We start from the raw sequence: 14,678 nt of genomic DNA on the forward strand, positions 1-14,678 counted from the left end.
AACCAATTTCATGTGTTTGAGATACAAGCTGAAGTGCCGGTTCTTACCAGCTCTCATTTAAAACGTGTACGGGCAACTAGGCATAGTGAAATTGGTGGCTGTAGTTGGAAAGTTCACAGTACTGTTGGTTTAAGTGTTTTGTAATGGGACCAAGGCTGTAAATACTGCACACCGTTTCCGGTGACTACTGTGTTCAATACGTGCTGTACGAACGCACGTGTGTGCCCGGGATGGCGATGGGAGCGCCGGTCCCACCGCCAAGGTAACCGTCCGGCTCCTGTCCGCCTTCCCGCTGCTTCACATGCGGCCCCAGCGCCGGCAGCGCCTCTGACGGGACCGCGGGCAGAGGAGCGGGGCGGCGGCGCTCTCTACCCACGGCTCCCGCTCCGCCCCTTGGGTACCTGCCCGGCGTGAGCGGGACTCCCGGGGCTCTTTCCCGGCCGACACCGCGCTCCGCGGCAGGGCATCGGTCTCCTCCCGGCCTGCCGGGCGGCGGGCTCTAGGACCCAGCGCGCCTCCACCACAGGCGCTCCGGGAAGGGGCGTGTCCCTCTTTGTGATTGGACAGCGCGCCTGTCAGTCTCCCTGATTCCCCGCCCATTGCCTCGCCCGCGTGCCTCTGTGTGTGTGTGTACGTACGTCAGCGCCCTCGTGACGCGGGACCGGTGGGCGGGGCTTCCCGGGAAGGGGCGGGGGCGGGCCGGCGGCGTGGGGGCTGATGGGACGGGCTAAAGATGGCGGCGGGGCGGCTGAGGAGCGCTCTCGGGCCCCTGCGACGGCTCCCTCATTCATTGCGGCAGTGACCGGCGGCGCGGACTGAGCCGGCTCCGGCGCCTCGGCTGGCTCCGGCGGGACAGGGCGAGGCCGAGTCGAGCAGGAGAGGAGGAAGAACCGAGCCCTGCGAGGAGGAAGGCGGGCGCCGCCGGGAGGCTGTGAGAGGGCGGGGAGGAGCTGCGGGTCGGTGCTGCCGGCGCGGGCGGAGCGGACATGGCCACCATGGAGAAGCTGATGAAGGCCTTCGAGTCGTTGCGCTCCTTCCAGCAGCAGCAGGGTCCGGCTGCCATCCCTGAGGAGCAGCTCCAGAGACCGTGAGTGACCCGCGCCTGGGGACCGGGAGGGCTCCTGAAACCCTTCGGCGGTGTCCTGCGCTGCTCTGCTCTGCTCTGCCCTGCCCCGTCGAGGCCGCCCCGCCAGGCCGCTGGAGCCCTGACAGCCGGAGCGGCGGGCGGGGGTTCGCCCTGGGGTGCTGCGCTGTCCTTGGCAGGAGGCTGCTCCTGTGGACGGGTCTGGGAGAACTGCATGCTCTCTACTGAAGTTTGATCTAGGAGTAACTTTGTGTGCAAACACGTACAGTAACGCAGCGGTATGGGTCGTGAACAGGAGATACAGTAATACGGGTTTCACAGGCTGGTTCTGGCAAGGAAAGCTTTATTTTCAGCTAATACTCTGCTGGAAAAAGGCACCTCCGCTTTCCTTCCCCAAGCCTAACTTAAAGTGTTAAGCCTTATAAAGTTAAAGTCTGAGTTCTAATGCATCTGGGAGGAGTTAACATGGATGTCTGTTTATGACAAACTTCATTTAAAGTCTATTAAGTTGCTGTGTAGAGACTTAAAGAGGAATTAGTTTTTTACTTTCTTAAGCAATAGGGTCAAACACATTCATGAGGGATTCAGATTTCCCCTCGGCAGGAGTTGCTGGAGGACAAGGAGCTGTTCAGGACCACGGTGCTGCCCCAGCGTTTGCATCTCCTAAAAATAACTTGTGTTGGGCAGGTGAAGAGACACAAAGATTTTTAGAGGATAAATACATGAGTCATACTGTTGCTTTTCCTCTGGCTACTGGGGAGACAGGAGAAGCAGAAGGGTTGAGGAGCAGGTAACTTCTAAATTGGCAGTTTCATAGCGTTTCAGTAGAGGATGCTGAGCAGTGGAGCTGGGCTCTTGGCCACCTGCTCCCACAGTAGATTCTGATGCGGATGCCAGCTAAATTATCATGGTTGATACTGTTTGGAGAGTATTGTCGCAAACAATCTGAATGCATTTTCATGTTTTTGAGGCATAATAGATGAAAAAAAATCATCTTTATGAGCTAATTGGTTTTAGATGCCTTATTGTTCTGCAGGGACTAATTGCTCTGTTACATGCAGGTTTTTGTGCTAGTACTTCGTGTGATATGACAGGGCTTTGGGCAATCTGGTCAAGTGTGAGGTGTCCTTGCCTGTGGCAGGAGGTTGGAACTAGATGATCATAAGGCCCTTTCCAGCCCATTCTATGATTCTATCTATTTCCAATATTTCCTATATGTAGTTGAAAAAAAACTGTCTAGAAAGTTGCTGCTGCGAGAGATCATGGTGCTTCAAGAGAAAGTCCTGACAATTATTTGTCATGCTTGCTGAGGGATGTCAGGCTTGGTTTGGAGGTCAGAGTTTAGGCCTGCTCTACTCAAAACATTAAAAATTTAGGGCTGTAGCTGTCCTTGTTGACTTTGCTTCATGTTTAAAAATAGGCTGTGTATTTTCAGAATGCTGATGGTGTTGCATGCCCCCAGGAGCTATACAAATTCAGTAGCAGCACTCAGCCTCATAAAAACCTATGAAAGGATATTGTGGCAGTTTTTGCTGAAGTTTCCCCAACTTTCAGTGAAATACCAGGTGGCATCTGGAGCATAATTCACAATACTGTCTGCTTCCTTTTTCTTGTTTGAAATTGAGAAAGGAAAGTTGTCTCTGTGTTTTCCTTGTGTTTGGGAGAGGTGTTCATCTTCTTGGTTCTGTACAAATAGCACTTAAATATCTTGTAGTTCTGAGTGGTCACTTCCTGTCATTCTATTTACTGTTGTAAGCTTACCTGTTGGTAATGAAAACATACATTAATTGGTGAATATCATAGCATAAAATGCTACTGGTTTGATCTTTGTTTCATTGCACAGCAGTTTGACATGGTCCACTAGATCCAAGTAGTCCTAAATTAGTCAAGTGAGTCAAGATCACCTAAATTAGTCAAGTGAGAAGCTCTTGTTCCTCAAATTCTAGAGTAATCTCATCGTTACAGGTGGTGTTTGGCATTTTTGTTGGGCTTTTTTTCTACAGTAAAAGTTTTTAAACACTAATTACCCACTGCTACTTCTTTTCCTCCCAAAATGAGCTACCTTAATTTATAACAAAATATCACCTCTACATTATTATAAATAATAATTAAAAAAAATAGTAATCCTGTTGGAGTAGGCAAAAATGGCCTTTTAAGTATTTTTGGTAGAAAGTGAGTGTTCTACATCTGGTTAGCGAATGAGTCCTACCAAGGACTGTTTGTGTCCTGCTATGAAATCTTTTATGATCACAGAGATTGAGGTAAAGAAGACACTTTATTGTAACACAACAACTTCTGAACTCCTGGTGAAGCTGATATCCCGGCTTTACTCATTTAAATAAAAATATTAATTGAATTCAAGCTTTTAACAAGAAGGTAAGCGCTTTTTCTGTTCTGAGAGATTTTAATCAGACCTCAGTTTCTGGCCCTCTTATCTCTTGCTGGTTTTTTTCTTCTGTGAAAACTTAGGTTGAGCTCTCTGTCGTCATATTGCTTCTATACCCTTCTGCTGAGGCACCTTATTTTCTTCCATCTCTATTTTTAGCCTTTCAGACTCGTTAAGTTTTGGTTGGAGTTGGACATTTTGGATTACAGAGCTCCCACTAACTTAAAATTGGATTAGTATGATGTAAAAATTCTGAGTTTACTCGGTGAAACTAAAAAGCAGATGGACCTTCACACATCATCCTATATGTTATGTTTTATTCATTTTGCCTCTTAGCAGTGGGCTGAGAGAATGACTTGCTGAAGTTTCTTCTGGATAAATTATTTAGCTTTGACTGGATTAATCCAAAGGTGGATTCTTCACCTTTACTCTTGTCAAGTCATATTGACTTGTTCTAATAGTCAGTTATTGTAGTCGTTTTTAATTGGGCCCAAGTTTGACTTTTTCTTCTTACGTTTGGTTCTAACAATTACCTTTACAGCAGAAGGTGCCGCAAGAGCCAAAGTGCTCTCGAGCAAGATGCATTTTTCTATACTAATGGATTTTTCTGGATTTCTTTATGTTGGCCTGAAGTTCTGCTTATAGATAGGTTTCATCAGTGCTATATGTAGAAGTGTCATGAATTTTTGTGCTTAACCAAACACCACATGAACTGCATGGATAATAGCTATGGCCGGGCCTGCCAGTGGTGGTCCATAGGTGATTTTGGAGTTCTTTTCTAGGGTGTATTGTAGACCTGTTCTAGTTAACTTGACCGTCCATCACTGTCTGTGTCACTGCACATTGCCTGAAGTTTTTGCCATGTTTGATCTGAGTTTATTTGTTGATCCACTCATGTTTCTTTTTATTACTAATATTTTCAGTTTCCCATTACTTTCCACTAGGGTAATGTCAAGCCATTTGGCTTGGCCCTTTTCCTTAATGCTGGTTCAGCTTTAGAGCTTCTGTATTCTTTTCACATATCCTTAATTTCAAGGCCTAATAAAAATTAGCATCAGTGAGTTGCATCCCTTTGTAGCCAGCTTATCAGGACTCAAAGAGTGTGAAACTATCTACTCTTGCTGATTTTCTTGTTTATTAATCTTCTTGGCTAGAGATTGTGGAAGTATGCAGAAGATTAAACTCCTCTGCATGTGAGATGAAGCTTTCCTGTAGCTAACTGCTGCTTCCAAAATTTCCTGCCTTCTGTTATTCATCAAACTGAAATGACCTTACACTTGGGGCTTGCCACTTCAGCTCTCTTCTAAGAAATGTGTGATGCTGTTGTTGTCCCATGGGTATGCTCATCAGCAGTTTGCCTGAAGGCTTCATAACACTTCTGAGTAGAGCTTTTCTTTTTCTTAAATAAAAAATCATGTGTTCTATCTCTAGATCCTGTTCTGTGATCCTTCTGCCTCTGTAGGCACAGAAGATGTGTGTGTGCACATAATGTACATCAAGTGTTTGCCTCCCGCCTTTTCTTTCTTTTCTTCAAAGGCTGTTTTTTTGGGGGGAAGTGGAATAACAAAATGGCAGATGAAAGATTGGTTGCATGTTTGTTGTTCTTTCCCTTTGGATATTAACTCATAGTCCTCTAGTTTCTCTTATTTCAGTTTAAATGGTAACTTGTTACCTAAATGCGATCCTTGTAATTTTTCACATTAAATTTTCTCTAGTAAGGCCTTTTTTAAGTTACTCATTTCAGTGAGGTGGTAGATTCAGCATTAGATGAGCTCTCTATTTACAGAAATCTGCCAGAGAGATTGATCTGTACTAGTCTGAGTGCTATTGAACACTGCTGCTGCCTCGCTTGGGGCTATGCTATGTGTAAATAATAATGAACATTAGTTAGAAAGCAGTTGCATTCAGCAATGTCTTTAATGTGTTTTGTATCTGAAGTCATGAGCTTATAGGCAAGTTCTGATGTGTCTGTTCTATTATTGAGGTGAATTTGTACAGAAAATGACGCTCAAAAGAGATGTGGGTAATGCTAGATAAAATGACCAGAAAGTTGAAATTACTTATTCAGTTTTTTAGGTGCCTGTTCACATCAACAGTGCTCAGGTTGCACTTTTAGGAAGTTGGACGTTTTAGGAAGTATTTGCTGTTTTGTCAGAGGGGATCTGAAAGTGCTGTTAAAGACTCTCTGGTGCTTTTTCAAGCTAGAGAGAAGGACATTGTGTATTTGATCTAATTCAGATTGGCTACTTGTATTCTGTCACTTGCTTATGAACACAAGCCAAAGAAGAGATCCTCTTTGGGGAACACCGATGCTTACTTAAACAAAATACTGCCAGATTATGATGGAAAAAATGGTTTTGTTCAGAACTATTCCTTAAACTTTTAAGAAGGGAAAGAATTTCTGGAGTGAGATAAGAGGATCCTTGGGAGAAAAACTGAAGTTTGGGAGGAAACACTTTTCAACCCCCCACTTCCAACTTGTGGAAGGGGCTGGGTGTTTGCAAGGAATGACCTTTTTCAAAGAAGGTACTATTATTTGGGCTAAAGCTCTTAAATGTTAAAGCTTAAGTCTTCAAAACTTTTGTCTAATGACACACTTTGAGTTTGCTTTATTTAATGTGCTTATTGGCTACTTGCTCTTGGTCCTTAACATTATTAACTGATGTTAACAAGGCTGTCGACATAATTTTTCCAACTTCTAGTTCAGAAACACTGGTTTTCCTTTTGAAGGTTTTGCCAGGTTTTTGCTAAGACAGAAAATTAAATGCTAAAATACCGATGATCAATTTTCACTTGGAAAACAAAAGGGAAGATTGTCAGTGAATGTGAGTGTAGGAGCAGGTACCTCCTTGTTGTGAAACCGACCCAGGAGAGGTGCCTTTGGGTGTGCATTGTAGGACCTGTATTACTACTGGTTAATTATTTAAAAGCAACATCTGCTTTCCTAGGAGTGGTTCAGTGTCAGTAAAGTTGAGAGTAGGAGACACTGCATACAATGAAATATAATTTCAATGTCATACTTGTGAATCTCTCTCTTTTTTCAGTTCCTTTGTTGGGGTTGGAGCAGGGAAAAAGCTTCTGTTCTAGACATGGCTGTAAAGAGTTGTGGGAGCTTATATTGAAGTGAAAGTTAAATTTGGCTAAGTAGGAGCTTTTCATATTGTGCACTGCATCGCTTGTAGATATGTTCTTTCATTCTGTGAATTTTATTCTCTTCATTTTATGCTCATTTGCTACAAGCTGACTGAGCTTGACCTTTGCTGGACTATCCCAAGTGTTATTATAGGGTATTCTTGATGAACATACACTGCCTAGAGCTTTGCTACTTTTATAATTAAAAAACCATTTGGAGGAGGGTGGCATATGATAGAATTGCAGTTCAGATACAAAATGGTTGATTTAGTAGAACTTTTAAGTTTCAGGGACTTGCCAGACAAAAAAAACATGTCTAAGGTGTTATGTGTAAGGAAGGTCTTAAAATTGGTATTTTTAACTTCAAGAGCTGTTCTCATGACTTATTTTTCCCCAACCTTTTTCTTCCTATTTGTTTATTTTAGCTTTGTTCTAAGTGCTCCACTTGTTCCTTACTTTTCCTTTACTCCATTCTTCAGTTTTGTTTCCCAAATATTTTCTCAGTGAAAGTTATGGAATTGATATGATATTCCCGGTTAAATGGTTCATTCTGTTTCTAAATTGGATCCTTCCCTTTGCTTGTGTGCCTGCATGCTCTCAGCAGCAGTTAGTGTATGAAGTCCTGGGACTACAGGTAGTTGGTATAAGGGCTGTTTATATAATGACCAGAAGAGTGCATCTTTTTCTTGTATAAACATTAGACATTACTCTAGTAAGAATGTTTAACTGGTTTCTGCTCACTGTTCAAGTCTTATCTCAGACTCATCATTGTATTCTCCTTTTAGAAAGAAAGAACTTTCAACTACCAAGAAAGATCGAGTAAATCATTGCCTAACAATATGTGAAAACATAGTTGCTCAGTCTTTAAGGTAAGACAATGTCTTTATTGCATCAATACAAATAGCTACTTTGGAATGTTAGTTATTTGGGGGCTTCCTGATAATTGCTGATTTAAAATGTTCAACTTCTGTTTGAAAATGAAATGACACAATTTCTTTTTACCAATCCAAAGTAATTTCGTTTAAGCATTGGTATTCTTCTACCTCAGAGAAGCTAAAGCACAGAGATCAAATACCTTGCCAGATTACGTACGAAAGAGCAGGTAAATGATCTCCCAATTCCTGATGACGTGCTTCAATCCAATTAAAGTCTTCTCTTGTATAACCGTGTACAATGTATGTGTAGTTGGATTATGATTCCCCCTCAAAAACAGCATTGGTGTTCACTTCTCATAGTGCACATTGTAATTTTTCTAATGTTTTATTTATTTAGAAATTCTCCAGAATTTCAGAAGCTGCTGGGGATTGCCATGGAACTCTTTCTCCTCTGCAGCGAGGATGCGGAATCTGATGTCCGGATGGTTGCTGATGAATGCCTTAATAAAGTTATTAAAGTAAGAACTTTTATATACTTTACTACCAGATTTTGCCTCTTCTTGCTGCAGTGTCCTTGTATGAATTCAGCCTGATGTTCTTTTAGTTGCTGCTCTGACTGCTGACAATGTCTCATAACGTAAGAGGTTAAATAAGCTTCTTTACTAAGTTCTATATGTGCTCTTAGGAGAGGTTTTTTTTTTTATGTCCAGATCAAGATATTTTAACTTGTCTCCTGTCATTCATCATTCTGATCTATTCTTTGCTTTAGTTGTTCATTAACTTCAAGTTAACCAAAACAAGAGTGTGGGCTTGTCTAAAATCATCTTGGTTTATGGGAGGAGTGCTCTAGTAATGTTCTGTAAACATAAAGATACTTAGCAGGAAGGGTACAAGTATTATTAAAAAGCTGGCTAAATTATGTAGTGGCTTTTCATTCCAAACTAGTAGTATGCTGTAATTCACATAGCGTGATTTGCTTATCCTTGGAGGGAGGAGCTTTTAGGCAATAATTAAGATAAATACGGTGTTCTGGAGATTGTTCATTACCCTACTGTGATCCAGAATGAAGGGCTTGTTGAAGAACAGTAGGTGGGCATTCATATGAGGTCAGGCAAGGTCTAAATCGTGATTCAGAGTCTCTTAAAATGAACCTTCTGAGTCACTGTTGTGAAGTGCTACTTCCAGGACAGGTTTACCTTCACCTACCAATTTTTTTCCCCCCTTTTCCTGTTTTCTGCAATACTTGACCTGCATGATTAATCTAGTTGATGCAAAGTTCAAGTGCTTTAGAAATACGCAAATAATATTCTTTAGCATGAAGGAGTGTGTAGAAGCAAGCAAACAAAACATCCTTTTCCTGTAGGGATTTCTCTCAGTTAAGTTCTACTTGTAGCTATCTGAATGAATTAAGTTTGGGGAAGCTGTAGCTGAAAGTTGTATGGAGAAAGCTTACTGATTATGAAGTGTATTCCACAAAGATGGGGAATAAGGGAGTGCAAGTGTCTCTTGGTTTTTTTTGTTTTGCCCTGTAGCACTTTGATCTATTCGTTCCAATTTAAATGTTTTCCCATTTGCAGTTTAGCACTCTATGAATTGCATACACCATTATGTAACTTAATTTGCTTTGAAAGATGCTCTGAAACAGTTCTAAAGAATGCAGACTTCCTTCTTTCTTTTCACCAAACTCTTCCGTAGGCTTGGTATAAAACTGACCTCTTTAACTCGCTGATCTATTTCATATTGTTGTTTGCTGGCATGTTTCAAGATAAGTGGAACAACCTTAAATTTCCTTTCAAATCTTTGAATGGTACTCTGTTTTGTTTTAAAGATTAAAGTGATTTTTAAATGATGGGAGTCTTCCATAAGTTAAGTTTGCCAGGTGGTTTCAGCTGTGAAGTTAATAGTAGTTATGATATTCCAACCACATACATGTATCTGACTGTTATCAAAGCTGGTCATAGTTTGTATTTTGTTTTCTATGTTTTATGCTGTGTGGAAGCAACGTGGTCTTTAGGCAGATGCTCTCTCGTGTATAAATGCAGAGACAGAAAGATGTACAGTTTTATTTTTGGTTGTGCAAGTAGCAGTGCTGCTTGTGATGAGTGGAATAGAGGTGTCAGGCTCCTAAGCTTGCATGTTAGTCAACGTTCAGCTTTTTTAGTACCTCAGGCATTTTAGAGACTAATTCTGTTGCCAGAAAGATGCTTTATGTTTTGTCTTTAAACATAAGAATATACATGTAAGCATTACTTGCATAACTGTGTCTGTCTGGAGTTTATGCTCATTAATATAATAAAGACACAAACACTTGTATGGGCAAGGCTGTAAACTGAAACGGAAAGTAAGTTTAGATAAACACTGTAGGTCATCTTTAAGTATAATTTAACCATCAGAAGCTGGCAGACAGCAGAAATGGCTTAAAGTTTAAATAGCTTTGGTGATATCTTTATTTAAAAGAAAAAATACCAAGTTGGGAATTAACCAGGTTTCTGCAGTTAAGGTGTTACCCAAGCTGTCTTGTTTCTGAAGCTGAGGTACAGTGTTGTTGTATTCTGTGTGCTAATGATATTGGCGGGACTGTTCACACAGATTGGAGTACAGTTGGTCTCAGTAATTGGGTTTTATTATTTGTAGTAATTTAGAGTTGTCATCCCAATCAGAAAAAATTACAAGCATAGTCTTTTTAGATTCTAGCCTGCTAAAAATATAGGTATACACTAGTAAAAAGAGTTGCTTTGGTTGAGTGTGTTATAAGGACAACTTACCCTTGAAGCCAAATAGTAGCTTGAGCCTTTTTGTGTTGCTTGGTATGCTTATGTACAAGGGCAGTGAACTCATAAAGTCACTAGGTTTTGTGAAGTGAGATTTACCTACTGTCATCTCAGCACCTGCACTTAATAGTTGGGGTGCTTGTGACAACATAAAACTATAAAACAGGTAAGATTTTGCAGGGGAAGGTAATACCATTTTGTTACAATGACTGGTATAACTGTGAGGAATACAGTTTTAGGCTAGGGGAACTATGGGCTGGAGGAGCCACACGCACTTTACTGACCATGCTGAAGCAGTTGTGGCCTCTACAGCAGCACATGCCATGTCAGATTCTGTAGTCATCGTGCATAAGCCTGTGTAGACGTGAGCTTAATGGTTGGTGATCAAGAAGGCAGATGGAAAATTAGAAAAATAGTGGGCAAGGAATAAAGAATGAAATACTGAACACTACAGCACTGTAGGAATCCCCAGTGTAGGTACTTGCACATTGTATGAAGCTCTCATTTGTTCTTAGGAAGTGTTGGTGGAAATGTTCATAAATAGTAGTATGCGTTAGGAAGAAAATGGACGAGAAAGGGTAATCATAGCATACAAAATATTCCATAGGAAGGGATTACATATAGAATCATAGAATAGTTAGGGTTGGAAAGGACCTTAAGATCATCTCATTCCAATCCCCCTGCCATGGGCTGGGGCACTTTGCACTAAACCATGTCCCCAAGGCTCTGTCCAACCTGGCCTTGAACACCGCCAGGGATGGAGCATTCACAACTTCCTTGGGCAACCCATTCCACTGCTTCACCACCCTCACAATAGGATATTGATAAGCGTAGTGTTTCCATAGCCGTTGTTATGAATCTGATAATGTGTATGTGGATTCGATTTTGTGTTGGACTTTTCCTTTTTAAAAAGGAGTATTTGGTCTGGGAGAGAGAAACGGTGAGTTACGCAGGGTGCTCAGGATATGGGACCAGCAGCGGCGGATGAGACCAAAAAGGTCCATCTGACTCAGTGTGTTGTCCTTAACCATGCATGAGAGAGAGAGTATGAGATACAAAGCACATACAGGGTGGTCCTAAGTCCAATGTTTGTACCGTATAAGCTTATGTTTGTACCGTAGCAGAACTATTTTCATATTTTTTTGTTCTGTGCTGCTTTAAAGATGGAGGGAGAATGATTGAGTTGAAGTGAACAGAAAATTACTACTTCTCAGCACTTACGTTCATTTCACACACCTTAGGTCTTAGCCAGACTGCAGGTTCAAACTGCAGTGTATGTTCTGTCGCAATATGCTTGATTAGGTCCTGGGATGCAATACTTCTGGTGTCCAGAACACCCTGCGGTAATACATGGATGCAGAAAATAGGCTAATTCAAGAAAGAAGGGTTTTTCAAGGGCTGTTAAAGGTAATGGTACAAATATAGCCTCAGTTTGAGAAGTGGTAGGATGCTACTTGACGGTGGGGATGTATAGCAGGGAATACCTCTTGCTGTTTGTGAATACTATTTTTGTGTTTTAATATTCTATTCATGAGTATCTATTCCTGGCAATTGCCAGAAAGCACATTAGGTTGGCTCTGCTTGTAGTCTGATCCCATATGGCCTTTTTTAGGTAGAATGGGTAAAGCAGCTAATATTAACTGCAAGTAACTGTTAGAATTTGTGGAATTCGCCCATGTTTCTGTTTTTTGTCTGTGTGAAAGATAGAAGTGTCTCTCTTAAATATTTAGCACTTTTCTGCTTATACATCCAATAAATATAGGGGCAATTAGATGGTTCTGTGCTTTTTTTGGTTTTTTTTCTGGAAGTTGTTTTATTGCAAGTGTAACATTGTTCCTGTAAAGTGCCTTCCCTCTGATAACAGTATGTTCTCAATGCATTTTATTGCAGGCTTTGATGGATTCCAATCTTCCTAGGTTACAATTAGAACTGTATAAAGAGATTAAAAAGGTGAGTTTCTTTCATATCCTTCTGAAATATGATATTTAGTAAGCGGTTTAGTATATTGGAATGTGGTATTAGTGTAAATAAATCATGTATGCTTTTTAAGATCAAGGTCAGAGCGTCACTTTGGAAGGATTTGTGGCTGTTTAATGTATTATTTTACCCAGTTCCTTGCTATTGGCCCCATTGTTTAGATTTAACCACTCCTGAAAGCTTATCTGGCAGAAAATAAGTGAGCATTTGGTGTGAGCAGCAGTCTGAGTTAACCTTCGTGATTCTGTACCCAAAAGAATAAGGCATATTCATGATGCTTGCTCCACTGACTGAGCTGGAAAGAATAACTTCAAGCAAAAAGGTGGTGAAAAGTAGGTAGAGGATAGTGATATTCTTAATTTGACATAACTTCTTGGAGGAATCATTTGATAAAGACCTGAAGGGACCTGATACAAGTTTTAACTACTTTGTGAATGTGTAATGTGTACTTAAAGCTCTTGTAAGAAGCATAGGTAAAAATACTGAAGCATTTCTTTTTGCATCAAAAGTCACAATTTAATTTTGTCCATGGGAAGAATTTTAGTAACAGCTTTTTGATGTATTTGACTACAAAAGAAAAGTGCTGTGTTCAGGACAGTATCACTGAAATCATGTCTCTTGCATCCTTAAACACACGGCAAGGCTTGTATAGAGAGAAACCGTGGGTATTTGTCAGACAGTAATGCTGTTGCTTTTTGTATGTATTTCTTTGGGAATGAGAGAACTCTAGAAAATAATAACAAAATCAATGGGGTAGCTTTTCTTTTGTCAGATGTGGACTAGTTGTAGGCCCTGTACGATTATCTTACTGTATTATTGTACCTTAATGTCATGCAGGATTTCTGAGGGTATAGAAACACACATCTAGCTAATTAAAACCAACCAAGGTACACAAAAATTGCTCTGAAGTTTCTGCATCTCATTACCAGGTGCAGGAGGAAATACGTGGTTGTTCAGGTGCCATGTGCTTCATCTGTTGCTCTCAGATTCATGGCAGAGGCAAGAGAGAGAGGTAGCAGGCATAACAGAAGCACCCAGCAGACTGAACCTTGTTTGTACATCACTTGGATCTCTTCAGGAGCTGTGCCAGGATCTGTTGTTTGGTTGTGAATCCGAAAAATGCACGTTTTGTAATTCAGATGCAAGGTTTTGCTTGTCGTGCTAACAAGACCCTGAGCCTTTGATATACCAGCTGAAAGAAATGACAGTTTCTGAACTTCTCAGCTCTTCAGAGGGACTTGATTTGAGAGACATTTTGGTTAGGTTCCAACTCCATTAGGTGTGCAATTTCTCATAGACATCTATTGGTTTCCGTAGTTTTTCTGTATTTCCAGCAATACAGAGGAGCTGTGCTATATCCTTAAACGTTAGGTCTGAAGGCATTGGGTTTAAGTCAGGTGCTCAACTGAAGGTGTTCGTACAGACAAGCACATACTAAACTTGAGGATGCAGGCCATTAATATGTAGAATTCTTTTCTTTGATGTGCTCAGGAGCTGAATGCTGTTTATTTGCATATCTCCACTGCTGTCAATTTGATGCTGCATTTAGATCTCCACAAGTGTTCGAGTGATTTTTAGACTCTGATATCATCAGTTTTTCTTTGTTGGTTGATGCTTTTCTCTGTGGTATTTTAAGCTGATTTCAGCAGAGTGGAGATTTCAGGCGTTTCCTTTTCTTTCTTCATGTCCCTATTACTCGTTTTGGGTCACTTGGAAAATTCCTAATACCAGCTAGAAAAAAGAAGCCAGTCGGGGAGCTGACTTGACTTCCTTTTGGCTAGAGGAAAAGTATGACTTCCAGACACCTTACATTTTTATCTGTTTAAGTGAATTGTATAAACCTGTGTACTATTGTATATTATAGGTATTCTTTAGGAAATGGTTTTGCTTGATGCAATGTAACAATTACATACTCTGTCTAGAATGGTGCTTCCAGAAGTCTACGAGCTGCACTCTGGAGATTTGCTGAGCTTGCCCATCTAGTTCGGCCTCAAAAGTGCAGGTAAACGCATCCTGGTCATATACTTTCCAAAGATAAGATGTTAACGACATATTACTGTTCTCAAATTTTAAATGTATAATTGGGAGGTTGGAAGAATTCCTGTCACATTATTCTCTCTGATTTTGCTTTATTTCATTAGCTGGTTGTCTTTTAGCAGAGTTTTAGTTGTGTTGTACGTGATTCTGGGAGAAGAGAGGGAGAAGAGAGGGAAAATCTTGTGAAGACAAGGACTTGTATTTTATTCAGTGTATTCTTTAGTTCTGCCTTAATGTGTGCAAATTGTATTCAGAAGGCTATTGTCTTTTTTTTTTTTTCCTACAGTCTTTGTAGCTAACAGGTACATTTTTTTACAATTTAGTAATGCCACAGAATTTGAGTAAGAGTTAAAAATGTTAAAGTGTTTAGATGGATACAGTGGTTCTGATCTCAAACTAGTTTTTCTCCTTTGCCG

General features: G+C 40.7%; 1 protein-coding gene across 2 annotated transcripts in view; it reads left to right on the forward strand.

Annotated features, from left to right (window-relative positions):
* The first annotated feature begins 702 nt into the window (after positions 1-702).
* HTT (huntingtin) overlaps positions 703-14,678 on the forward strand; it is an 81,164-nt gene continuing 67,188 nt past the window's right edge. For both annotated transcript variants that reach the window (XM_030491773.1, XM_030491774.1), the window contains exons 1-5: positions 703-1,087; positions 7,388-7,471; positions 7,875-7,995; positions 12,139-12,198; positions 14,148-14,227. In XM_030491773.1, the coding sequence (XP_030347633.1) occupies positions 987-1,087; positions 7,388-7,471; positions 7,875-7,995; positions 12,139-12,198; positions 14,148-14,227 (446 nt within the window). In that variant the 5' untranslated portion in view covers positions 703-986. The remainder of the gene's footprint in view (positions 1,088-7,387; positions 7,472-7,874; positions 7,996-12,138; positions 12,199-14,147; positions 14,228-14,678) is intronic.

The sequence above is a fragment of the Strigops habroptila genome, chromosome 7 (genome assembly GCF_004027225.2).
Source record: "Strigops habroptila isolate Jane chromosome 7, bStrHab1.2.pri, whole genome shotgun sequence".
Taxonomy (NCBI): domain Eukaryota; kingdom Metazoa; phylum Chordata; class Aves; order Psittaciformes; family Psittacidae; genus Strigops; species Strigops habroptila.